General features: G+C 31.9%; 3 protein-coding genes across 4 annotated transcripts; all 3 read left to right on the forward strand.

The window, feature by feature from the left end:
- The first annotated feature begins 1,834 nt into the window (after nucleotides 1-1,834).
- Nucleotides 1,835-8,588, forward strand: LOC120114008 (lysM domain receptor-like kinase 3). Of its 2 annotated transcripts, none has more exons than XM_039135040.1 (13): nucleotides 1,835-2,601; nucleotides 3,220-3,253; nucleotides 3,360-3,364; nucleotides 3,476-3,631; nucleotides 4,110-4,300; nucleotides 5,040-5,129; nucleotides 5,712-5,805; nucleotides 5,886-6,037; nucleotides 6,128-6,219; nucleotides 7,706-7,844; nucleotides 7,992-8,090; nucleotides 8,182-8,360; nucleotides 8,491-8,588. In XM_039135040.1, the coding sequence occupies exons 1-12, from the start codon at nucleotides 1,959-1,961 to the stop codon at nucleotides 8,344-8,346; spliced, it is 1,860 nt and encodes a 619-aa protein (XP_038990971.1). In that variant the 5' UTR covers nucleotides 1,835-1,958; the 3' UTR covers nucleotides 8,347-8,360; nucleotides 8,491-8,588. The 2 variants fall into 2 exon arrangements, with proteins under 2 accessions (XP_038990971.1, XP_038990972.1); XM_039135041.1 differs by having other exon boundaries at nucleotides 8,182-8,357; nucleotides 8,488-8,585.
- On the forward strand, nucleotides 4,406-21,759 carry LOC120114009 (1-aminocyclopropane-1-carboxylate oxidase 3-like). The gene is made up of 5 exons (XM_039135042.1): nucleotides 4,406-4,411; nucleotides 8,201-8,203; nucleotides 20,637-20,745; nucleotides 20,823-21,049; nucleotides 21,127-21,759. Exons 3-5 carry the CDS (start codon nucleotides 20,641-20,643, stop codon nucleotides 21,746-21,748), a joined length of 954 nt encoding a protein of 317 aa, XP_038990973.1. The 5' UTR covers nucleotides 4,406-4,411; nucleotides 8,201-8,203; nucleotides 20,637-20,640; the 3' UTR covers nucleotides 21,749-21,759.
- LOC120114012 (40S ribosomal protein S27-2-like) lies at nucleotides 11,074-12,004 on the forward strand. Its single transcript, XM_039135044.1, has 4 exons — nucleotides 11,074-11,156; nucleotides 11,345-11,446; nucleotides 11,540-11,568; nucleotides 11,665-12,004. Exons 1-4 carry the CDS (start codon nucleotides 11,154-11,156, stop codon nucleotides 11,789-11,791), a joined length of 261 nt encoding a protein of 86 aa, XP_038990975.1. The 5' UTR covers nucleotides 11,074-11,153; the 3' UTR covers nucleotides 11,792-12,004.
- Nucleotides 21,760-25,764: the final 4,005 nt, after the last annotated feature.

Consider the following 25,764-nt stretch of genomic DNA (forward strand, 5'->3'; position numbering starts at 1 on the left):
AATTTAAACTTTAGTGACCAAAATAGGAGTGAGAAGATAGTTGAGTGATTAATGATGCAATTTATCCATAAAAATGTCACGTGCAATCATTTTTAACGACGAGGTACTAAAATGAAAAGAAAGTAAATGTTAGGTATGATTTTGAAACAAATGAAAGTTTAGGTATTAAAATGAAATAAAATTGATAGTTTATGTAATAAACACGTAGTTTACCCTTTATTTTATTAATAGGAGTGAGCATTTGATCTAGTCAAATCAAGCTCAACAATTTTGAGTTGACGAATCCCACTCTATAACTCAAATTTTCTTTGAATGTTTTTCGAGTTGAGTCATTTGAGTTTCTATTTAAATTTAATTGTAAATATTTATAATATTATGGTACTAATTAATTCTAATTTAAATGATTTCTATAACCATATACGATATATATGTATTATCTTTCTTCATATATTCTCATATGTGAAATATATATCATGCAGAGTTGAGAGACTCAGATTCAAACTTAAAAATCAATCTATTAATTACTAAAAGTTTTGAGTTATTCGAGTCATATTTTATACCTCAAACTTTATTTGAATTTAGTCAAAATTTAATAACAAATTGAACTAAAAATTTAATTTTTTTTGAATTGATTTTAGTTATCCATAACTCCTTACCCCTTATTTATTAACCATAAATATGTCCAATTTTTTTTTTATAAATTTATATACGTTTGAAGAAATTATTTATATTTGATGTATTGATAATAAAAATATACTTATAAATAATATTTTTTTGTAAAACGTACGAAGATTATATTAGTTATAAATGACATCATTTAAAATAATCTTATATATGCATTTAGGATAATCATAATTAAAATATATCAGTAAGTAATTAGTAACAGTTCTAAGCGTAATAACGTAAATGGTTGAGACAACAACAAAAAGAGATGATTCATTTTGACATCTTCGAGCACTAGACATAGAGCAAAATAACTGATACATATATTTGAAAGTCATTGAAATGTCATTTAAAAATGATTGAGGATATCAAACATCAGAAAAACAAACCAATAAATCTCGTAAAACCCCATATCAAGAAAATTAATGAAAGATGCCTACTCCGGAAACTCAAGAAATATCGATAGCCATGATACTCTTTATCAGAAAAAGACTAAGAGAAAAAAAATTATAAATACGTTAAAATAAAAGTAGAAAATAATAAAATTAAACAACATAATATTAAAAAGTAGAAAAGGACTGGGAAATGGCCGAACAAAGCCAGCATCGGTGCCTTAAGTTCGTTTATATCAGCCGTGATGCAAATATCGTTGCTGACTCGTTGGCTCGTCTTGGCTCTATAATAATTTGGGTCTTACCATTTTGGGGCATCCGCCTGCTGGAACTCGACCTCTTTTGGACAGGGGCATATCTTTGGACTTAACTGATTTTCTCCTGCTTGTTAGCAATCTCTCTTTGTAACAAAAAAAAATATTTATATATATTAAATAATAATATATTTAAAAATTATTCCTAAAATTATTTTTTTCAATCTTTAAAGAAAACCATAATAAAAAGGATAAAATTAATATTTGCTAGCAACGTGGACAGAGTCAGCCGGCATCGCCGCCTTCCAAAAGGTGGTGCATTACACATGACAGGGTGACGAGAGTGTGACTACCATTCTCCGAATACAAAAAATAAAACCGCGGGAAATCATAATTGTTTGGCACGACACACTCAGCTGCAAGCAAGGCGACAATTAAATTAATTCAATAGAAAAAACAATAATCAAATAAGCGCCAAAATTACCTACTAACCACTTCAACGTCACATCTCTTTCTCCTTCCCAGTTCATCATCACCCAATTTTCAAATATCTCCGGTCAACGTTCTCAAATTTATCCTCCGTTCGCCTTCAACTCTCCTCCCTTTTAAACCCCCCAAATTCGAAATCTTGGGTTTTCAGTTTCCCGAAATGCTGAAATTAATCTCAATTCTGTTGCTTTTTATCTCAATTTCGTCGATTTCAGTAGAATCAAGATGCAGCAGAGGATGCGATTTAGCATTAGCGTCATACTACGTTTGGCAAGGAGTGAACTTGACCTTCATATCCGAGGTTCTCAGCTCCAGCATCGTACCGTTCTCGACACTTAATTTCGATCCAATCCTTATTTACAACAGGCAAGTTCATAACAAAGACAGTGTTCAGGCTTTTAGCAGGCTCAACGTTCCTTTCCCTTGCGATTGCATCAATGGCGATTTCCTTGGCCACGTTTTCACCTTCTCAGTTCGACCAGGCGACACTTACGACAAAATCGCTTCTGAATATTATTCAGGTTTGACGACGGCTGATTGGTTGCAGCGCTTTAATAGCTACCCTCCGACCAATATACCGGACAGTGGGGTGGTTGATGTGGTGGTTAATTGTTCGTGCGGAGATCCTGTTATTTCCAGGGATTACGGTTTGTTTATTACGTACCCGCTCCGACCGAAAGAGACTTTGAATACTGTGTTGACCCAGACGAATTTGTCATCGGATTTATCTGGCTTGGTGCAGAGTTACAACCCCGGGGAAAATTTCAGCTCAGGGGCTGGCTTGGTGTATATTCCGGGCAGAGGTGATTCCTTTAACATTTGTTTATTTAGGCAAGTGAAATTAAGATGACTTTATGGCACAAAGAAAGGGTTAATTTTGATCTATGATTACCAGTTTTAGTTTCCAATTAGTGAGTGGTTGCATTAGCGATAGATGAATAGTTGACTTAGTTTAAATTCCGCTTCATCGGTTTTTTCTCTCTAATATTGATCATAGGTTAGCTAATGTTGATGATCTAGAAAGAATTCACTCTCTAGGAGTTGAGTTGCAACAATGATTTTCTCACGTAGGAAATTTATAAGGTCAATGTTATTGCATAGAGTGATGGGGGAGTTTGATTTTTTTGTAAATGATGTCAACATTTGTTTCACTGTCATCAAAATGTATCCATTCATTTTACTTGCTGTGTTCCGTGTTTAATTGTCATCCAGGTGATGTTTGGAGTATATTTATGTATCAATCTGTTTTCAATACGTGAAATATTTTCATTACTAGGCTGTTGTTTAGATACCTGTGGGTTTTACACAATATGGTCCACTTGCCGATATTTAAACGCCAAGGGTATGGCTTTGTGGCTGTATATCCCAAGTGTCATAAACAACTGGTAGTTTGCCTCACTAAGGGATACTTTTTTTTGCAGATGCTGACAATAGTTTCCGTCCCCTCAAATCAAGGTAGATAATAAAACATTAAATTTTGAAATCAGTTAATCTATTATCATCATTTGTCTAAATTTTTAACTTCGGAAGTTCTAAATTTGTTTCTTCTTTCTGTTTACAGCACAGGTGGTTTGGCCTTCTTTGCATGTCGCTTTTGTGATGATTATGATATTGGGATGTTCATTGATTGATAATTTGTTTTACTTTTGACTTCATATCTTGCCTTCATATAAACAGGACTTTCAGGTGGAGTTATCGCTGGGATATCTATAGCAGCCATAGTGGTAGCTCTGTTGCTGGCATTTGGTATTTATGCTAGATTTTTCCGAAGGAGAAAGGGAACAACATTACTTTCAACAATCTCCCAAGACTTACCTGCTGAAGGTGGGAATGGTAGAGCACTGCTTCTCTATCCCTTTTTTGTTTGTTTGTGGTACTTCGACTAAACTAAAATGACTTTTTCACAAATTTAATGCTTTTTACAAGTAACTTCAGACAGTTCTGCCAGTTAAATATTTGAAAACACTGTTCAAGTAGGTGATTAATTAGCAAAACCAGTTGATTTACTGCCCTTTATTCCAGAACGTAGAGCAAAAGAACATACTTTTAGTCTTCATTCTAATATCCTAAAGTTCTCTGTTCAAGAATTAGCACTTTACATCCTCTCTCAGAACCTAGGCTATCATTTGTTCTGTTCTTGGATAAATGTTACAACATTATCTCTACACTTTGTATTATATCTATTTATTTATTTTCGATGAAAACCAGTGTACTTTGCTAGTAAATCTTGATTACCATTATCTTAATTGCTGACTGGTTCCTGCTTTTTCTTTTCTTCTCAATGTTTCTTTTGTTCGGGGGATCTGTTTAGTTTATGGAAGTAATGCAGCAGAATCAACTGCAGCTGTTCCTGCTTCTCCGGGCCTAACTGGCATTACTGTAGACAAATCAGTTGAATTCTCATATGAAGAACTTGCCCAGGCAACTGATAATTTCAGTCTGGCTAACAAGATTGGTGAAGGTGGCTTTGGGGCTGTTTACTATGCGAATTTGAGAGGCGAGGTTAGTTCATAAATGTATATTTTTTATTGTCTGATTACATTTAGTCAAGTCATTATTAGCTGTCGATAATGATACGAGTTGTTTGATGTGTTCTGTCACATCTATTACACTGTTTTCATGTTTATTGAACATGCCTGTCAGTATTGTGTTTTCGTATAGGGGATCTCTAAAGTACGATAAAATTAATATACGATTAAAAAAAAGTTTTATTAAAAATATTAATATTTTTTTTAAGGTAAAACGTGACCTAAAATATTATTTTTTTACCAGAAATGTTAATATTGAGCGCTACCTAAAATGTTATTTTTTACCGGTTTTTCTATCGGAAATTAGGTAGCAAAATTAACATTTCCAATAGCAAAATTAACATTTCAAGTAGAAAAAAATAAAGTTTTAGTAGCGCTTTACTAGAAATGTTAAAAAAACATTAACATTTCTAATAACGCTTTTTCTTAGTCGTATATTAGACTGCCGTACGGCAGAATTACCCGTTCGTATTGTATCCTATATTCAGAGAAAACACAGCTTTGCTGTTTCTTGCATTTTTATTAATAAGCCAAGATATGGTTAAATTTACCAATAAAAATTACTAGGAACGCAATTTTTTTCTTTCAGTTCTTGAATGTACAGTTACTCTTTTTAATGCTTTTTGAGGGAAAATATACGTGCATCTGAATCAACGAACCATTGCCCTCTCATGTTGATTACATTTGTCATGCGTTTATTACTCAATGTGCAGGAAGCTGCAATCAAGAAGATGGATATGCAAGCATCCAAAGAATTTTTAGCTGAATTAAAGGTTTTGACACGTGTTCATCACCTGAACCTGGTAATGTACTTTCTTTTTCTCATGCTTGGAAAGGTGTATCAAGTGCATTCGTGTTTGGGTTCTGCGAGTGAATGACAAACTGAAACTTTTAGAGCATGATATATCTTTGAATAATTGTCTATCGTTGGATAGAAAATTGAAAATATTTCTTTAACGTTGTTCCATCTGTCAATCTGAATACCATTTTGTAGATACTCAAGTGTAACACCATAGGTAAACAACCAAAGGCCCTGTTTGAGTTCTCCATTGTACAATGAGTCGGAGGAACTGTCTATATCCACCTACGACACAGTCTTCATGCATTAGTTTTCATAATCCCTCTTTTCTCTTAATTTAAGAAATATAATGTAGATAAGGTATAATGTTTAAGTAGATTCTCGTTGAATTGACTATGCATCTGATCGCAGCTGTGATAGTGCACAACTAATTAAGTAGTTTAGCTTTTCTTAATCAGTGAGCTTTCTTTTTCTTGAAAAAAAAAAGTTTGTATCCTTTCTAGACATCGATCCATTTAAGTTATGGCCTGAATCTTTATCTGTTATTTATCTTCAAATTGAATATTAATATGGACTCCCAATTCAGGTGCGTTTAATTGGATATTGCGTTGAAGGCTCTCTCTTCCTAGTTTACGAATTCATTGAGAATGGCAATCTAAGCCAGCATTTGAGAGGCCAAAGTGAGATTCCTTATGTGGAAATTACTGCTACTTCCATCGACTCAAAGCAGCACTAACAGATATCTGTTGTTTATTTCCAGGCAGGGAGCCACTTCCTTGGTCTAATCGAGTGCAAATCGCCCTCGACTCAGCCAGAGGTCTTGAATATATCCATGAGCATACTGTCCCTGTTTACATTCACCGTGACATTAAATCAGCCAATATATTGATAGACAAAAAGTTTCGTGCAAAGGTTATTTTTTTTTCTTGATCTCTTATCAGGTGGGCTGTTTGAAAGCTTTTTGTTTTTATTATACTGAATCATATTTAACGTAGCATGCAGGTTGCAGATTTTGGATTAACAAAACTGACAGAAGTCGGAAGTGCATCACTACCCACACGTCTTGTTGGGACATTTGGATACATGCCACCAGAGTAAGATCAATTTTGTTCGTATTAATTTGATGCAACTTTTAATTCATTGGATTCTATTGTAAATGACAATGCCTAAGTTCAACAATTGGCTAAACTAACTGTCATTAGATCTTATGACTAGAGTGGCGAATGATCCTTTAGAGAAATTACTAGTTCTTATAAAATTTTCATTCACCTAATTTAATGGTTGCTATTTAGAAACTTCATATCGTCAATGAATTTGCGATTGGAGGTAGATCAGATAGTTTGTGCGGGATTTAGTTTGGATAAGAAAATTCATAATTTTCTAAATCAAACCAAAAACAGTTGGGTATAGAAACCAAAATATATCATTTCACTTCTGCTAGATTTATTTTTAAGTTGGTTTGGTTCTTATTTGTGTTTTCTGAAATAAAAGCCCCAAAAGAACTTTTGAAACTCAGAGCTAAAAACTACCTTAGTTTAGAAAAGCAAATCCAAAATGGTTTAACTAAATGTGAACAAACACTGACAGTCTAAGTTACTCGGAACTCAGGTGTGAGTGTCAGATACATATGTATGGGACATTGAGTATGATTAGATTATTCTAAGTTTTTCATGTATTTGTGCGATCCTTGGAAGTCATATCTTTATGTTCATGTATCGGAAACAAATGTTAGACACTAGTAATTTAAGAAAAATGAAGAGTTCTAACAACATAGCTTGCAATCAGTTAAATTGTCGGCATGAAAACTTCTAAAATTTAACTAGATGCCGTGAACATTATTGTTAGAAAGCCTATAAATTGGACCAGGATACAACTTTTCGGAAAAGTGGAGTTCTCACATGATTATAGGAACTCTGTATTATTGGTGGGAAACTTAGAAACTTACCAGTATATGGCTTGATATCAGTACTAGGTTTGTGTCAAAGTATATTGATGCATTTACTTTATGAGATTTTAACTTGAGGGATGCTTAATCATGTCCTTATTATCGGTAGTTATGATTATTATACAAGAATCTTCCTTGCTCGTTACTGGATATCCACAAAAACTCTCTTGAATTTTTCTACCATTTAATTTTGCTTGATTTTTCTACAAGCAAGTGGTTTTCACATGAGAGGTGAGGATATCAGAACTTAATTCTGCAATCATTATGGACATGATATTAGTGTTCAATTATCATACTCCATATTTCTGATGTTAAATTTTTTTAACCGAAAACACCACATACCAATTTTAATTTGGCAAGGAAGATAAATATAATATCAGTTACCCTTTTTTGCACTTGCACAGCTTCTGTTTACTCTAATGGAGTGAAAGCTAACTATGCTCTTTTATTAGTAGGAATTTCAGTTGAAAGATTCTACATAAGACTACATTAGCTCTGGAATAGAAAAAAAAATTGATTTTGTTTAGTATTCTGGAATGCCCTCATTGGAAGTCGGTACTTAAGGAGCTTTATCATCTGCCTAAAAATTGGTGTTCATGTAAAAATGGACTTACTTAATTCATGTTTGTTTGCAGATATGCGCAATACGGTGATGTTTCTCCCAAAGTAGATGTATATGCCTTTGGGGTAGTACTCTATGAGCTTATTTCTGCTAAAGAAGCTATTGTCAAGGCTAATGACTCTCTTGCTGAATCAAAGGGTCTTGTTGCCCTGGTTAATATTCTTTCAATCCCTCTACTCCAATTCATGAGAAGTTGTAGCAAATTGGCTGAATGATTTATACAATTGTTGAAATTTGGAATGTGGTTTGAGTAATTCTTTTGGCAAATTAAAACCCTTTTCTCTCCTTTCCTTCTGTAGTTTGAGGATGCTCTTAATGAGCCTGATCCTAAAGAAGCATTTTGCAAGCTTATTGATGAGAGGCTTGAAGAAAATTACACACTAGACGCTGTGTTCAAGGTGAGACCAGTTCCTGGGAAAGAATATGCTATGATTTTCATTTCATTGTGTTTTCAGTTTGATAAAAGCTAAGGATGTTATATAATTGCAGATGGCTCAGCTTGCCAAAGCGTGTACACATGAAAACCCTCAGCTACGACCAAGTATGAGATCCATAGTGGTTGCTTTAATGACACTTTCATCCTCGACAGAGGATTGGGATGTTGGTTCTTTCTATGAAAATCAAGCTCTTGTCAACCTTATGGCCGGAAGATAATGGAAATGGTCTTTCTTGCACACCATTGGTACGTTTCATGTGCCTGTCAAATGATATTCTTTGTTTTTGGTATGGAAAAAGAAAAACTCATTTAAGACCCATTTTTTTGCTATATGTGCTTGAAAATGTCACGTGAGAATAAGATCAACGTGCATGTTTGGTAGAGCTAGGGTTTAGTATACAGACAATCCCGGTGGTATAGTCAAAAGTGAAAATGTACAATAGGGCTGAATAATTTAATCGTTGTTTGTTTGATATTACTGTAAATAAGTAATGTCAAATCATTTTATGTTTTGATTTTTTTAAGTAGATTATGAGAGTAGTTTTGATTTTAAACAAAAGTTTCTATGTCCATGTATCTTTTTCTCTTTTAAGGTAATTGAGTTTTGAATTTTGTTCAGAAGAGACGTATAAGGGAAGGGCATTGGTTGTGTCGGGTCAGATTTTCGGTCAATCTGACCCGACCTGAAGATTATACATACTCCATCTGAATCCGACCTGACCAAAAATATATATACCCTCCACCCGACCTGAATTTAACCCGACTATTTGAGATAAAAACTGAATTTGACCTGACTCGACCCGAAATAATATATTTATTACAAATATATTATTTTTATTCGATAAAAATAGGGATTTAATTGAAAAAATAATATATAGAGGGACATTATTGAAATTATCCATAAATATAAAGATAAAATTATTTATTTTTCTCATGTCAGATTGGGTTGAATATTTTTTACCATAAACCCTAACCCGACCTGACATGAACCCAATTTTTTTAAACAAAAATTCGACCCAATCAAGTCAAGTCGAGTCGAAACCCGTTATTTGGTATCCCATGTATTATCTTGTTTATGTTTTGGTCACTTCATTGTTTTTTAGAGTAAATTCATACTTAATGTTACGTTTTATTTCTATATTGATCACAAAAACTTAACGGAGATAATGATATATCACAATATAATAACAATTTTAGTCCTAAAACTTATGCAATCTTGTCAACTATTTTGATCAAACCCCAAATTTATCATCCTCTATTTGGTATAATATCAGATTGCGAGCTCATTTGTTCCTCCCTTGACTGATTCTTTATCATCCTTCTACTCGAGTTTGACTCTATCAACACTCAAATGGATTCTATTTGAGCTCGAATTTGACTCGAGTTCTTGACGACCTAAAGTGAGCTATTTGATATCCGACTCAAAAAATTCGCGAGCAAATTAAAAAATAATATATTTAATATTTAATATTTAATTTTAATTTTTATATGTTGTTGTTTTTAAAATATAATATAATATCTTCATGAATTTAAAGTTTGAGATTCAGATTTCAACAACGTAGTATACACATGCTTAATCTTCTCAAGTGTCTGGTGCATTTGCCTGTAAACCAGAATTACTCGATATACGAAAGCCGTAAACATAGAAGGCAAAGCAACAGAAAGGCAAGCCAAGTATGAAGGTAGAAGGAAATGCATAAACATCAAAGTTGGATGGAACTATCATATAATTTGACAAAACCTATATCTTGTCAAACCAAAGGATTTTCTAGTTCCCTGAGAGCCATTGATTTATGTGTGAAACCTCAAAACCTGCACTAAGTATTCCGATCTGTGTGTTCTGAATCGCACTAACAGAAATGCAATGGACGTGTTAAGCAGATTGCTGTATGAGAATAGAGAGGCCAAAAACTATAATATTAATAAGAAGATTATCTTCCAAAGGGTACAAGCATGGTTCTTGTATAAGAATACACCGCTTTTGATACTTAAACCACTACTTTTATTCAAATATAATCAAAACAATATATTACTAAGAATATGCAAACACCTGGCTTTCTTTCAAAGAAGCTACAAATTCTAAATACAAGAGTCTGCAATAATGTCCTCTGTCATACGCTTCACTTGTAATTCCAATTCCACGTTGTACGATTTCTATAAGGGTATCAGAGTAAGATAAAAATGTACATTAATTCCAAGTCTTGTAAATACTGGAGTAACAATATCACTAAACATGTCAAGGTCTTGCAATACGTTGAGACTAAAACAAATGAGTTCCTGTGAGGGAAAGGGATTGATGGAAGAAGGGATCAAATTATTAGTTACAGGATCACGATAGACGAGATTAATGTTGATGCTTAACCTAACTTGGGCGTGATGGGGAAGTATAGGAGAAGTTTGTAGTGCAATAATACGACGAAGACGGTGGAAAACAACATTAGATTGATAGGGAATGGAAACCGTTGCCATTGAAGAGGAAAACTAGAGCCCTGAAATAAAACGATTTTGAGAGTTGACGAGTCTTGTATTGATATCAAGGTTGATTATTTATACATACGGAATCTCACATCAACTGGGAATTGGAAATTTTATTTCTTTAGAGGTGCGTTTGGTTCATGGAATGTAGCATTACCTTCCGGAATAGGATTACCGGAATGTAACATTACCTAACACATTAATGGGAATGTTGTATTGTTGTGTTTGATTCATTTAGCAGGAATGTAAGATTACAGTGTTTGGTTAAATGAATAAAAGATTATTGAAATGTATATAAAAGAATAAAAATATTCCTCTGAAAATCTCACATGCGTAAATAGTATTTACTCGTATGGGCTCATCCAAAAACTGTAAACTCTTTTTTAATTAATAATATTTAATTGTTAATTAAATATTATTTTTGATCAAAATAAAATAATAAAACATTTATATATCGGGAGGCCCAAAAATCCAAATCCCAAACCCTAAACTAAAATCCTTTCACGGCGGCGCTGTCGACCTTCAAGCTTTCATTCCGCAAAACGCAAACATGGTAAATCTCCCTTCGTACTTTCCTCTTCATCTTCATTTTAGGCATTTCCATCTGTTCACTTCACGTTTTTTATTTATTTATCAATTTTCAGGCTCTGTTTTTGTATTTCTCTTATAGTTTTTAACCCAATAACATTGCACTTCGCTTTGTTAATGTTTTTTATGTTGTTATGTTGGGTGTGGTTTTAGGTTCTTCAAAACGATGTCGATTTGTTGAATCCTCCTGCCGAGCTCGAGAAGAAGAAGCACAAGCTCAAGCGTCTCGTTCAGTCTCCCAATTCCTTCTTCATGGTAATATGTTTAGACTTTTCTTTGTTTTTCATATCATGATTTGTTCTGTATTGTGGGTTAACTTGGTTCTCCTCTATTTTTGCTATCTCAAAGGATGTCAAATGCCAAGGCTGCTTCAACATGTAAGTTCACATTGGTATTTTAGGTTATTGTTTGTTTTAAATGGAATTTTCTTGAGGGATATTTAATCTAAATTTCTGGGTTTCTTTAAATGGCAGAACGACTGTATTTAGCCACTCTCAAACTGTGGTGGTGTGTGGAAACTGCCAGACGGTTCTATGCCAGCCGACTGGCGGTAGAGCTAGGCTCACTGAAGGTTGCTCTTTCAGGAAGAAGGGTGACTAAATCTGATCCGATTGGGACGATTGGAGGATGAGCTTTGTATGTTCCCGGTCTGGTTATCTTTTTGATGTGTTAAAAATGTCTTTATTTTAGCATCAGCTTGAGGGGTTTTAGAAAGACTGTCTTTTTGAGGTGTTATATATGTGCTACTGTTCTCAATTTAGTGCATGGTTTTTGGGTTTAATGAATGTTTTGAGTTGCATTTGATTGGTGTTCTGTTTTTTATATAATTATTTGTCTGTGTTGGCTCCGGATAGAATTTGCCCAAAATTGTTCCAACTACATGCTTTACATTATAAAGATTGTGGGTTTGAAATAGCTGGCTTTGATGTGCCATTGAAGCTGTGCCTGTTGAGGCTGACTGTAATTATGATTAGGAGATTGTGAGAATATAGAGTAGTGAAAAGATCCTTGGAGCCTAGGCGTAGGCGCGTCCCTTTCGTATGTGAGGGCCTCACTGTTTGTAATATAATATAGATCAAGTGTATATTATATTTTGTACTCAAACTAACATGATAAATAATATTATAGTTCTTTATATAATATTATAGTGAAGAGGACAATGGAGAGAGAATGTTAGGGATTATGTTTGGTGAGTTTTTTCCCCCAATTTTACATCTTGAGAGACTGAGATTAAAGTTAGATGATTTTTTTAAATTAAAATATAATTATTTATTAAAAATATTAATATCTTAAAAAAAATCTGAAAAGCGCAAAGGTGCTGTGCCCGGCGCCTAAAGCCCTTAGGCGCACACCTTCCGTCGCCTCTTGTAATTCGCCTCGCCTCAACCCAGGCGGGAACTACCTTCAGTGCCTGGCTGTGCCTCGCGTCCCGGGCGTGCCTTTTAAAGCCCAGGTAGTGAAGCTAAACGAATTTCGCAGCTCCGGCGTATCACAACCTTGATACATATTTGATATTCGGCTTGAAATAATGCCTGCTTCTGTTTTTCCTAGTATAATATGGTCTTGAGATAGTGAATACAAACTACAGATATGTTGAGTGCATTTTATCTTATTGCTTGTCGCCATTTATTGAGATAACCCATTTGGGTTACAAAATAACCCCATGGATGCCCTGCTTATTTAATAGTCAACTGTTGAAGCAAGCTTTTATATTTCTGGTTTTCAGTTGCATTATTAGCTTTGCTTCTTGGGTTAGGACGAAATTTGTGAAACCACGAATTCAACTACTAATCTATAGGTTGCAACATTAATCACTCGGATATCTTACTAATAGTTACATCAATAAGCAACTGGACCCGTCCAATCTTACTGATTGGTTCAACTTAATTAATTTTTGAATAGATTTGATATTCCAAAATAAAAGTTATCTTATAGAATGAGAATTTATTTCTCATTTAATGGTTAATTTTACAGTACATTTTGATGCATTGATGGTATATAATTTTATATACCGTTAATGAATGAGATCATAATGCATCATCAAAAATAAATTCAATTTTAAAATTTGATGGGGCATATAATGTATATGATGCATCAACTATTAATCTCTAATTTATTACTATACCAAACATTTTTTACTGCTTAAATGCAATGGTTAATTTTTCAACATTTTTTTAAAAAAAAATTATCCGACGGTATCTTGAAATTCGGGTGAAACAAGTTTGACAATGGGCTTTAAGAAATTATAATGCGAGTCATGCTCCTAACTTTGGTTGCTGCAGGAATGCCACTGGCACATTTTACATGCTTTTAGACATAACAATTTTACATATTGTTCTGCAATTTATATGAATACATAGTATTAATGGATAAAATTCCTCAAAAAGATTATAAGCAAATAATAGGAATAGCAGAATTTCAGATTTGTTATACATAGCCCATGATGTTTAGTTTATGATTAGCCCGTGAAGTATTAAGGCTCGCAGATCTTGTGGACTTTGGGGGCTTTTTTTTCCATATATACCCCAAGTAAATCACAACAGGAAGATGGTTTATTAGAAATTGGATCAGTTTCTCCTAATCCCAATAAAATCATATTCAATGAAAAAGCCAATTACATATATAACCATAAAATAATGAGCAAATAGTTGAGGCGTTAATTTAGTGAGATTGATATTGAGGTGTATGATGACAAAAGTGATCAAAGGATACAGCTATGGTATGCAATGGACAATTGGGTTTCACAGATTTCAAACCTAACCATCTTCTATTTGTCAAGAAGTCTACACTCTATTCACCCTATCCTTCTGTTTTGGACCACTTTTAGTTTCAACCCTAACAGCATTCGGGATGTCTGTAGTTGAAATAGGCTGATTACCAGGAATGGATCAAGAAGAAGACGGAAAATTTTAAATTCTTATATAATTTAAGTACTTTCTTTGTATTTTTTCTAATAATCTATTTTCATTCATCTAAAATTTCATAAGTTCATTTTGTAACATAAAATCTTGCGTTCACTCCTAATAATCCATCCTAAAATCTTAAACCATCGTCTATCTAATCGTTTGACACACTTGTAATGTACAACCCATATGAATCTACACGAAAATCAATAGTGTGGTAAATCCCCATACGCATGGGAATTTCCGAGTGAAATTAGAGAAAAAAAGCAAGTGGATGAAGAGAGTTTTCAAAATCAAAGGACCTACCAATACCAACTATGAGAAGAGATAAATAAATAGAAAGTTGGGTTTCAAAGAAAGCTATGGCCCACCTCTCTTTTTGATCCCTATTTTGTCAGCAAAACATAATGCCATGAAATTCAATGAACATTATAATTATGAAAACTTATTCCACCGAAATTTGCCATTCATTTTCTCATAATTTCATTTCAAAAATTTATTATCAATATTAATAAATGGCACATAAAATTGATCCCATAATTTATTCATTATTAATAAATCATATGATGATAAGTTTTAAAAACAAGCATAAATAATATATCATTATCTCATCCAATAGTTTGTAAATAAACACATAGATCTTAAATTTTTAATTAAGTTGTTGTTCCAAAATTTGAAAATTAAGTGATGAAAAAATAACTATTAAATGTAATGAGTTTCACCCCCAAATTATAATTTCACTTTAAAATGACTAAACTCATAATTTAACAATTTTTAGTCCTAAATTAGTTCCACCCACTATTTTTTTAGTGATGAAAAATAGTAAAAATTGTATTTCGGTTTCCCTAAATGACAAGATTTCAATTCTATCATTCTAAAAAGGCTTAATATAAAAATAAGTTCTCAAACTATACCCTAAGTTAATTTTAGGTGTTTAAAAAAATTCATTAAAAATAGGTGTCTAACGTTTTATCCGTTACACTTTTAGGTTTCTATGTAATAATGACCGTTAAAAATCATCAAGTGACACGTGTCATAATTATATTTTGGCTTAATTAAAAAATAGATTATTTGTATTCACCAAAAAAATAATGGATTATTTGTTTTGTTACGTTTATTATTTGAGAAAAAAGGGTTCATTGTACCATTTTTGTTGAAGACAATTTACTGAATAATAATTATTTAAAACGGGAAAACTATTGTGTATATATATATGAAGAGAGAAAAAACAAAGAGATTAAAATAAGGTAGCAGCCTTCATTCAAAAAAAAAAACGTAGCAGCCACGTAAAAGGAATTGAGAAGAAAAATACAAAGTATTATAGTCTAATTAAGCCATTGGTAGCTACCAACTAGCGCTTGGCCTTTTGTTTTTACTACATATCTTTTATTTTAAAAGAAAACCCTAATAAGAACTTCCATTCCCATATTTATGAACCCAACCGTCATTCTTGTTGTTATTAATTTTTTAAATATATATATATTGAAGATTTTACCCTAATTGGATTACAGCTGTAAAATCGATGGACCCTCCCCGGCTTTTTCACGTTTATATGCTTAGGTAAAAGAATAGTAAAAAAACATTACAATAATCTCGAAGATGATATTAAAGCCAATACTATAGACTTTGTAGGATGACCATTTACTATGAACTACTATTTCGTTTGACTAAATGCAAAGTTAAAACGAGGTAATTATGAAAGAAATGTTGCTTAATTTATCGATAACTTCCTCATATACAATCTATCTCATACATAATGTAATATGAGATATGATTATATTTCAGATTTAAAATAAACTTATTAGGTTATCCAATATGAAATGTCCTATGGATTACTCATATATACAAATAAAACATACATCACGTCATACAGACACAAAATAATCTAGACATAAGAGTTAACATATTTATTAAACATATCAAATCATTAAAAAATTGTTCATACATGCATATTTACAGAATATGCAATGAAAGACGTACAAACATTAGAGCACGTTACCTCGAGGTATAATAATATCACCTAAACAATCAGTATTCACAAAATAATAATATGAACAAGGATCAAGCAACGACGCACGTACAACTGTAACACAAGTGAAACATACCTTTATTTCAATACTTACCGATCTCTGACAATATTTATTTTGAAAAATTCAATTAAATATGATTTTATATTTGTCATCAAACACATTAAAACAATTAAACCACCGAAACTTGTAATTTTCAATTAAAAAATAAATAAAGAATAATAAACGGATAGATTATTCGTTTAATTTTGTTTTGTTTTTTGCACGTTTATTATTTGGGGAAAAAGAGTTCATTGTACCGTTTTTTGTGGAAGACAATTTAATGAATAATAATTATATAAAATGGAAAATTATTGAATATATATGGAAAGAAAATTAAAGAGATTAAAATAGGTAGCAGCCACGTAAAACGAATTGAGAAGAAAAATACAAACTATAATAGTCTAATTTAGCAATTCGGTAGCTACCATCTAGCAGAAGCAGACATTGCTTGGCCTTTTCTTTTTAGAACATATTTTTTTATTTAATTTAAAAAGAAAACCCTGATAAGAACTTCCATGCCCATATTTATAAACCCCACCATTATTGGTGTTGGTATTTTTAAATAAATTGATGATCTTAATAAGATGACGTGGGATAAAATAATAAAAAATAATTAATATTAATTAAGATATTTGATTTTTACGGTTTTAATACATAAATAAAAACTAAACTTGACTTGTTGTTTCGAGGGAGAAAATTGAAGAGTATTTAAACCCTTTAACCTTTAAAAATTCATTGGGTAGGTATTTAAAAGCTTTAGGAAATTGCGAATTTTCTAGACCATTAAGAATGTTTGAAATAATAGAGAGTGTGGTTGGCCGTCTTACGTTATCAAAACATTCCGTACGATCCTCAAATGTGGTATCAACAAGTGTAAACACTACTAATGCAAATGTAATCTTGATTAATAAAAATCAAGCCCCCACCACCTTTCGAACTCAGCTTTATATATATAAAAAACCAGAATGCATTATGTGATATAATATAAGAACGGCTACGGTTCTTTTATGTTTAATCAAACAATTATAAATATGATAAACTACCTACATTGTGATTCCAACATAACTAAAGGGCCTTTCGAACTGTCTCCCACTACATGATACTTAAAAAGTAAGCACTGCCTTTCAGAAACTAATAATCTCACTAAATAAGTGCAAGCTTTTTAGCTATTTCAAATTAAATAAAGGCTTTAACGTCCACGTCTTCCTTTTCCTTTGGTAAATTTAATGTTATTTATTTCAATGAAGAATTGGAAAACAATATTTTTATAATCACTATTATCTGATCTTTTGACCGGCTAATCCAGATTAGATACTATATAGAAAGGCAAAGACGCCACTCCCTACCCTAGTTTATTCCATTCGCAAATATCAGGATTCAAACCCTTAACATTACTTAAAAAAATCTAATACCTCAACCCACTATACTAACAAATGTTGATAATATAGTTACAATATTTGTCTTGCAAATAGTTTTATTTGAATATTCTTCTATCTACTACTATCACAACGCATTTCAAATTAATTAATTATTCACGTATAATTTGTACATCTTTCTAGACTCATTAATGAACACACACGTATACCACGAATTTCAAAATTAATAATTACTTTTATATAATTTTGATATGTTTAAAAATAATTACTTATTAATAGATAAAAGTGAAGTCAAATCAACCTCTAATTCAAAGTTTATGACATTGAAATGTATAAATAAATTTGAATTTGAGCTCATTTTAACACGTTAGCTTGATTAGGTTTGATAAAATCATAAATACGTTTCTGCCTTCGTTATTACTTATATATTCTTTTATAGGTCCTTAATTGTAATTTGAAATATTGTAGTAATATTTAAAATGAACCATTCATTGAATCACACAAGGAGCATAGACTCGGCGTGAATAGTTTTTGCTTAAAAAACAGACGAGGATTCAAAAAAGAAAAAAACAAAGTTGATTTCTTTGGCTGGTTCGTAAAAGGATACAACTTGATTTAACGTGTCATAAGAAAAATCACATCACGCGTTTAATTCGTGCAGATAGGGTAAATTATACAGATGGTCGCCTGATTATAAGAAAAACATATTTGATCATTCAAATTCAACAACTTACAAAATGATCACTAAAATTATATTTTATTTTTTTGAATCAACGACTTGTATGTAATCTATTGATTGATTAATCTAAATTAGGCTTTATAGAGGCTCATTACAGGGGCAATCCTTTCGACCAAGTTTGCTTCATTCATAATCACCCAGATTCAAACCCCTAACTTTACTTAAAGAATCTAGTGTCTCATCTTACTAGACCGATTGATTATTGGTTATATTTTATTTAGATTTTGAAAACTTGATTATAAATTATGTTAATGACATGTATTACTATTGTGGTAACACGTATTATTACATTATTGGTTTAAAGAATAGATGGAAATAAAACATCGTCAAATCTAAGATTCAAACAGAAGTTGAACTCATTAAGTGTACTCGGTCATTATAAGAAATATTATTCTTTTTAGAAGTTTTAGACTCAAACAATTATGTTCGTAGGTATTTATACATTATCAATAGCATTATCAATAGTTAAAAAAATTTAAACAATAATCTCTTATAATCATCCTAGACTATTCGGGAAAAAAAATTCAAACCCAAGTCTATACAGTAAGCATTCACATGCCTAACCACTACACCCGTTTAAAAAAATAAAAATTGAGATACCTAATTACACCATTAAAAAGTTTTAGATGTAACATAGCACATAAATGTTAAAGCTAGATACTTCATTACACTAAAAATAAAATTGTGAATTTCACATTATACATAAATAATAAAATCAAATATAAAAAACTATATTTTTTCAAAATATTTTGTTTTTATTTAAACACTAGCTTTGAACTAAAATATAGTTAGTATCAATAACCAAATGAATGACACAAGGCGAGCCAAATGATTTGACATGATAAATTTTTTGGGAAGCTCAGGATATGTATTTCATGCTCACTTGTCCATATCTAACTACTGATTATAATACACAATTGTCATTATTCACACATGACATGTGAATTGGTGGATTCCTACGGTGGGTGTTTCTGTGCATGCAATCATAAGAGACTGATCAAATTATTTGATGCAACAATCTATTAGCTCATGTACTTGGATATTGTATCACATCTCAATTGGAAAGGTGTGTTTTAGGACTTTTTTTTTATTTTTTTTATATTCATAATAATATCGGGCGTTTATAAGACATGCTTGCATATATAATTATACAATTATAATTTATCTTTGTTTAATGGAAGATAAGCCCAACGCCAATATTTTATTTTCACCTAACTATTGAATTAATCATGTAATAGACAGTGTAATTAATGAAACTTATAACATAGTGATCAAAATAAAAATGAAATATAATTATGAAATTTACTCCTTTTTATAACCTTTTCATTAGTATACGTTCATAATATTTCTTAATTATTAACAATATATATACATCCCACGTGCACAACTGTTCAAACCTAAAAAAATACTCTCTTTAATCACTAAGGGCATTCAATGAGCTCCATTAATATAAATTAAAATATCCGGAAAGCATTGATATATAAACTAAAGATAAATTATAAATTATAAAAGATTTTAATTTGGCTAATATTATCATTATTTTAATAGTATTAAATTTGTAAATTTGAGCACGAACCAAATGATCTCAGCGGTTAAAGAATTATTGTTATTCTTTAAGATATTACGTTAGAGTACCGCATATGCAGGTATAAATGTTCAATGTTAATATTTTGATAATCTTTGAACACATATTATTATTTTTGTTACAACATATACTACTTGATATTCACTTTAAATTAATAAAAATATAAATTTATAAATTAAACTTTGTAAATTTTATGATACTCCGAACAAATCGGTCTGACTGTTTAGATTTGGATTCATCGTTAACAAATAATCACGACTTTGGTCACACACCTTATTTTTACTATTTTCTCCATGAATTCCACATTTTTGCCAAATGACGACATCCCGGCGGCTAGTTAATAATAGTTAAATCTTGTATATAATTCGAATTAGATAAGTTTCTTTATATGTATATATGTTTTTTTGAAACAATTGAGTCAAGATTTCTCTTCAATTTTTTATTGAAGGATAAGTTAAATCTGAATATTGTTTTGGTCAAAATTACGAAGAAAGAAATAACTGAGCAGAGCCATCAAAATGCGGGAATGGACCCAAAAAGCCTAACACCCGATAGCTACTTCAACACAATTTTACCATTAGGTGTTTCTTTAGAAGAAAATGACTATTTTTATATTCTTTAATATTTATTTTTTACCCACCACTTGACCTTTAAACCTCACTGGAAACTATCTATAAATAACCCCCACCCCTTTCCTTTACTCCGCATCATACAATTCTAAGCTTTTCCATAACACTCCTAGTACTTTTGAGAGAAAAGAAGAGGAAACAAAGAGAAATGGCAAACTTTCCGGTAATCAACATGGGGAAACTCAATGGTGAGGAGAGAGCAGCAACAATGGGGCAAATCAAAGATGCCTGTGAGAACTGGGGCTTCTTTGAGGTATCTATCGAAACCTACCACCTTCCTACTTTTAATTGTATGCTCCTCGTCCTGGACATTTTCTTCATTTGTTGCAGGTGCTGAACCATGGGATTCCCCATGAGTTCCTGAACACCGTTGAAAGGTTGACCAAGGATCATTACAAGAAATGCATGGAGCAGAGGTTTAAGGAACTAGTAGCAATCGAGGCCCTTGAGGGTCTCCAGGCTGAGGTTACTGATATGGATTGGGAAAGCACGTTCCACTTGCGCCATCTCCCTCAATCAAACATAGCTGAAGTCCCAGATCTTTCTGATGAATACAGGTATAAATAAACAAGGACTCAGTTGATTCAACCGTATGTATATATATGTTGTTGATTCAATCAAAATAAAATTGCAGGAAGGTGATGAAAGAATTTGCACTGAAATTGGAGAAACTAGCAGAAGAGCTCCTGGATTTGTTGTGTGAGAATCTGGGACTAGAGAAGGGATACTTGAAAAAAGCTTTCTGTGGGGCAAAAGGTCCAACCTTTGGCACGAAAGTTGCAAACTACCCACCATGCCCGACACCAGACAAAATCAAGGGTCTCCGAGCTCACACGGATGCCGGTGGCATCATCTTGCTCTTACAAGACGCCCAAGTGAGCGGCCTCCAGCTACTCAATGACGGAGAATGGGTGGATGTTCCTCCCATGCGCCACTCCATTGTGATCAACCTCGGGGACCAGCTCGAGGTCATCACCAATGGCAAGTACAAGAGCGTGGAGCATAGGGTGATTGCCCAAACCGACGGTGCTCGCATGTCCATAGCTTCGTTTTACAACCCTGGTAGCGACGCCGTTATCTACCCGGCGCCGGCCCTGCTGGAGAAAGAAGCCGCGGATGAGAAGAAAAAGTTGTACCCAAAATTTGTGTTCGAAGATTACATGAAGCTTTATGCAGCACTGAAATTCCAGGCAAAGGAACCGAGGTTCGAAGCCATGAAAGCCAGAGAAACAACGGCTCCCATCGCAACAGCTTAAGAAAATTTTACACCTAAGCTACGGCCTTTGTAATGGGTACCGTTAATTATCTATTTTAAGCTTTTTAGTGTTGCGATTTAATAATCTAAACAGTACCAACGATGCCTATGACTCCATACTATTTTATTATTCGTATTATTATGTAATAAAAAGATTCTATCTTTGAATTTCTTATTATTTGTGGCTGTATCTTAATTCGTATGTTATCTTAATTCCTAAGAAGGAACTTGACATGAATAAACTAATAACATTAAACTTTTAACTTAATTGAAATATCCAAAAATTTTGTTGGAAACTGAGTTTCAATATGAAAAAGTCATAAGTATTTAGTTACTGAATAATTTTCTCCAAGTATTTAAGGGGTACAGCCGAACAGGTACACGTGGAAAAAGTAGTGAAGACTTGGAATTTGATTGAAAAAAAGCTGTTATTCAGTTATTTATTGTCTGGGACAGTGTGGAGGGGACAGCGTTGGGACACAATTATTTTGCGTACAATTAGTTATCCAAATGGACGTTTAAAGAATCTTAGTACTGCAAGGAACAAATCCACACCCGCCTCTGCTTCAATCTCACCCTTCCTATTTCTTTACCATTTTTTTTAATTAATCTCCCGATAGTATATGTTTATACAAATTTTAATCATTTGATAATTATTGATAAAATGAATTTAATTATTTTGAAAGATTAATTTTTATGCAAATATAAGCTGTTAGTTTTATTAAAAAAAGAAGATAATATCCAATTATATAATAAACTCATAATTAGGATTTATCACTATAATTATTAAAACAATAAACTAGTTATTTGAAATTATATAAGAACAATACAAAGAAAATGTTAAACACTCGTATAAGAAACTTGAACAAAAGACAAATATGAATAGTCTAACTGCATCGATAAACGAATCACAACATGAGACTAAACTATTGAAAGATCAATATAATATTAAATCAAAGTTAAGCAACGTGAGAAAACTATTTACGAACACAAAATACGTATCCAAATTCAATTCGATGGTCCAAAGTAAAGAATATCAACATGATAACAAATAAGTATCATCTAGATTAGTCGAGGCGTCTTTAAATCCAACCATGAGAAATTAAACGAAAAAATGTCAAATGACTGAAAACGTGTCAAAAGACAGAAAAACATGCTATAAAGACGACAAAATTGTGTCATAGAGTCAAAATTATTGAAAATTAAAAGAAAATAACATAAAAAAATACAATATAAGAAAATAAAGAAATAACAATGAATATTGGTACTGATGACTAGTACCAATATTGGTGTTGTCGCGTGCCAAACAAAGAATTTAAAAGTTTAAAGTTTTTTTTAATAGTCTATGATGATTATAATGTAATATTATTTTATAATTTAAAAGATTAAAATTAAAATTAATGAAAAAAATAAACAATTAAATTGATATATAAAAGGTGTAAACATTAAGATTTTTTTGACAAGATAGAAGCCACTAGTTTTATTAAATAGAAAAATATTTAAATTACAATAAAAGTTTACAAGCACAATGGTAAACTAAAACACATCACAAGAACATTTTCCTATAATCATTAACATAATAAACTAGCCACTTAAGATCACAAAAAAACCATATAAGGAAAATGTTAAAAACCTATCCAAATAAACTTGAATAAAAGGTAGATATGAACAAATCTGATCGCATCTGTAAATGAACCACAAAAGGGGACCAGACTATTGAAAGACCACTGACAAACTGTAAATTCGAATCGAGCAACGTGAGAAAACTATCAACGAACACAAATCGCGTATCTAAATTTAGTTAGAGGGTCCAAAGCATGAAAGATCAACGTGATAACAAATGAGCGCCATCTTGATCAGTCGTGACGATGTGAAACTCATCCATGAGAAAAATGATAAACGAAAATAATGATCAAACGATCGAAAAATGCAATAAAGATAGAGTTATTAAAAACTAAAAAAAATGAAGAAAATAAAAATGAAAATATGACATAAAAAATAAAATAAAAACAACATATACTAACGATGGATGATCAATATTAGGGTTTGTACCGATGCGGATTATAAAGGTGTAAACATTAAGATTAAGATTAAAATTGTTATTGTGTTATTCGTTATATTTATTGTATGATAAATAAGATCAAATTTTTGTCCTACTCAATGATTGTGCCTTGAAATTTAATGTATATTTTTCCCCTAAAAATACAATGTTTATTACAATTACATATAATATTTATTAGTATTTAATAGTACAAAAATATTTATTAAAATTTTATATCACATTTAGAACATGTTCCTTTTTCCTAGAATATTCCAAACTCATTTACGAATTTGGTTTTTTTTTTTTATACACCGAACAAATCAGCCTGACATGTCCGGTATTTGGATTAAGTTGATCATGATGAAATAATCAGGACTTTGGTCACAGACCATATTTTACTTGTCAGTTTTATTTTCCCTGAATCCCACGTTTTTTGCCGAACAACGACATCCTGGCGGCAAACTGCAGGCTAATATAGTTTTTCTTGGCTGAATATTAAATTCCTCGTGCTAAATTTATTATAGTTAATGTTGGACAAGAAATCATACGTTTATTCAAATAATAAGTATATTTAAAAAAATATTTCTTTAAAAATGTATTAAAAATATATTAAATAAATTACTTAAAATATGAATTTTGTTTTTAATAATTGTAATGCTATATGATCGTTAAATTTATTAATGTGATAGTTCATATATTATGTAATACAATAAAAAATTAAGGGTTTATTAATTTTTAAACAAAAAATATATCTAAAAATAAGGTAAAAGGGTAACTTTTGCCCTTATAGTAAACTCAATTTACTATTTTTGTCCATATCATATTTTCGCATCAATTTTACCCTCGAAGTTGTTCAATTGCATTATTCTATACCTTATCCCTAACTCAAAACCTAAAATTAATAACCATAAACATTAAACCCTAACTTAAAACCCTTGATTTATGGTTTTAAGTTAGGGATAGGAATTTCGAAGATAAAATTGATGTAAAAATACGATATGAGCAAAAATGATAAACTAAGACTACTACAGGACAAAAGTGATTATTAATTCTAAAAATTAAATATATATGGGCAATCAAATTCTACAGCATTGTTTTGAAAACCATTGCCTAGTCCGGTTCAATCTAGACCGGTTGAACCGCTGAACCATTCAAACAGGACCGGCTAAAAACCGAAAAAAATCGGGAAAAACCGGAAAAAACCACAATTTTTTTTTAAAAAATTAAACCAAACGACGTCATTTGTTAAACGAGACAAGTCGAACTCGAGTATTGCTGAGCTCGACTCGAACTTGAAAAATTTAAAAGTAAGTTCAACTCGATTCAAACTCACGAGCTAAAAGAATGAAGTTTAACTCGAACTCGAAATATAATATCACTACAGCAAAACTGTACATTTGCAGCGTTTTTTTTTACCTATAGTGGTGTTTTTAAGCGCTGCAAAAAACACCTGCGGCGCTATGACAAACGCCGCAAAAAGCGCCACTGAAAATAGCGTCGCTAAAGTTCGCGGCGTTTGGTAACAAAAAACGCCGCAATAGGTAACGATATATAGCGGCGTTTGTCTAATAAACGCCGCAATAGGTGTTGATATTTAGCGGCGTTTTTTCAACAAACGCCGCAATAGGTGTTGAGATTTAGCGGAGTTTTTCCCACAAACGCCGCAATAGGTCTTGAGATTTAGCGGCGTTTTTCCCACAAACGCCGCAATAGGTCTTGAGATTTAGCGGCGTTTTTCCCACAAACGCCGCAATAGGTCTTGAGATTTAGTGGCGTTTTCTACTCTTTTGCAAATTAAAACTAATTTGTCAAATGTTGTTTTCTACTCTTTTATTACCCAAATTTAACCTGTAGCATTTTCCAATAAACTTGACATCCATAACAACAAACTTAAAATCAATAACAAGAAAAATGAAATCCATAATAATAAATCAAAGTTTACATTAACGTAAAATATAATGTAGTTCAACATTATT

The sequence above is a fragment of the Hibiscus syriacus genome, unplaced genomic scaffold (genome assembly GCF_006381635.1).
Source record: "Hibiscus syriacus cultivar Baekdansim isolate YM2019G1 unplaced genomic scaffold, ASM638163v2 tig00110216_pilon, whole genome shotgun sequence".
In the NCBI taxonomy this organism is placed as follows: Eukaryota; Viridiplantae; Streptophyta; class Magnoliopsida; order Malvales; family Malvaceae; genus Hibiscus; species Hibiscus syriacus.

Coding starts and splice junctions, on each gene's coding strand:
- LOC120114008 (XM_039135040.1), top strand. CDS start 1,959: ATGCTGAAATTAATCTCAATTCTGTTGCTTTTTATCTCAATTTCGTCG. Junction 6,220..7,705: donor TTTGGATACATGCCACCAGA/GTAAGATCAATT, acceptor GTTTGTTTGCAG/ATATGCGCAATACGGTGATG. Junction 7,845..7,991: donor CAAAGGGTCTTGTTGCCCTG/GTTAATATTCTT, acceptor TTCCTTCTGTAG/TTTGAGGATGCTCTTAATGA.
- LOC120114012 (XM_039135044.1), top strand. Junction 11,447..11,539: donor CTCCCAATTCCTTCTTCATG/GTAATATGTTTA, acceptor GCTATCTCAAAG/GATGTCAAATGCCAAGGCTG. Junction 11,569..11,664: donor TGCCAAGGCTGCTTCAACAT/GTAAGTTCACAT, acceptor TTTAAATGGCAG/AACGACTGTATTTAGCCACT.
- LOC120114009 (XM_039135042.1), top strand. CDS start 20,641: ATGGCAAACTTTCCGGTAATCAACATGGGGAAACTCAATGGTGAGGAG. Junction 20,746..20,822: donor AGAACTGGGGCTTCTTTGAG/GTATCTATCGAA, acceptor CATTTGTTGCAG/GTGCTGAACCATGGGATTCC. Junction 21,050..21,126: donor GATCTTTCTGATGAATACAG/GTATAAATAAAC, acceptor ATAAAATTGCAG/GAAGGTGATGAAAGAATTTG.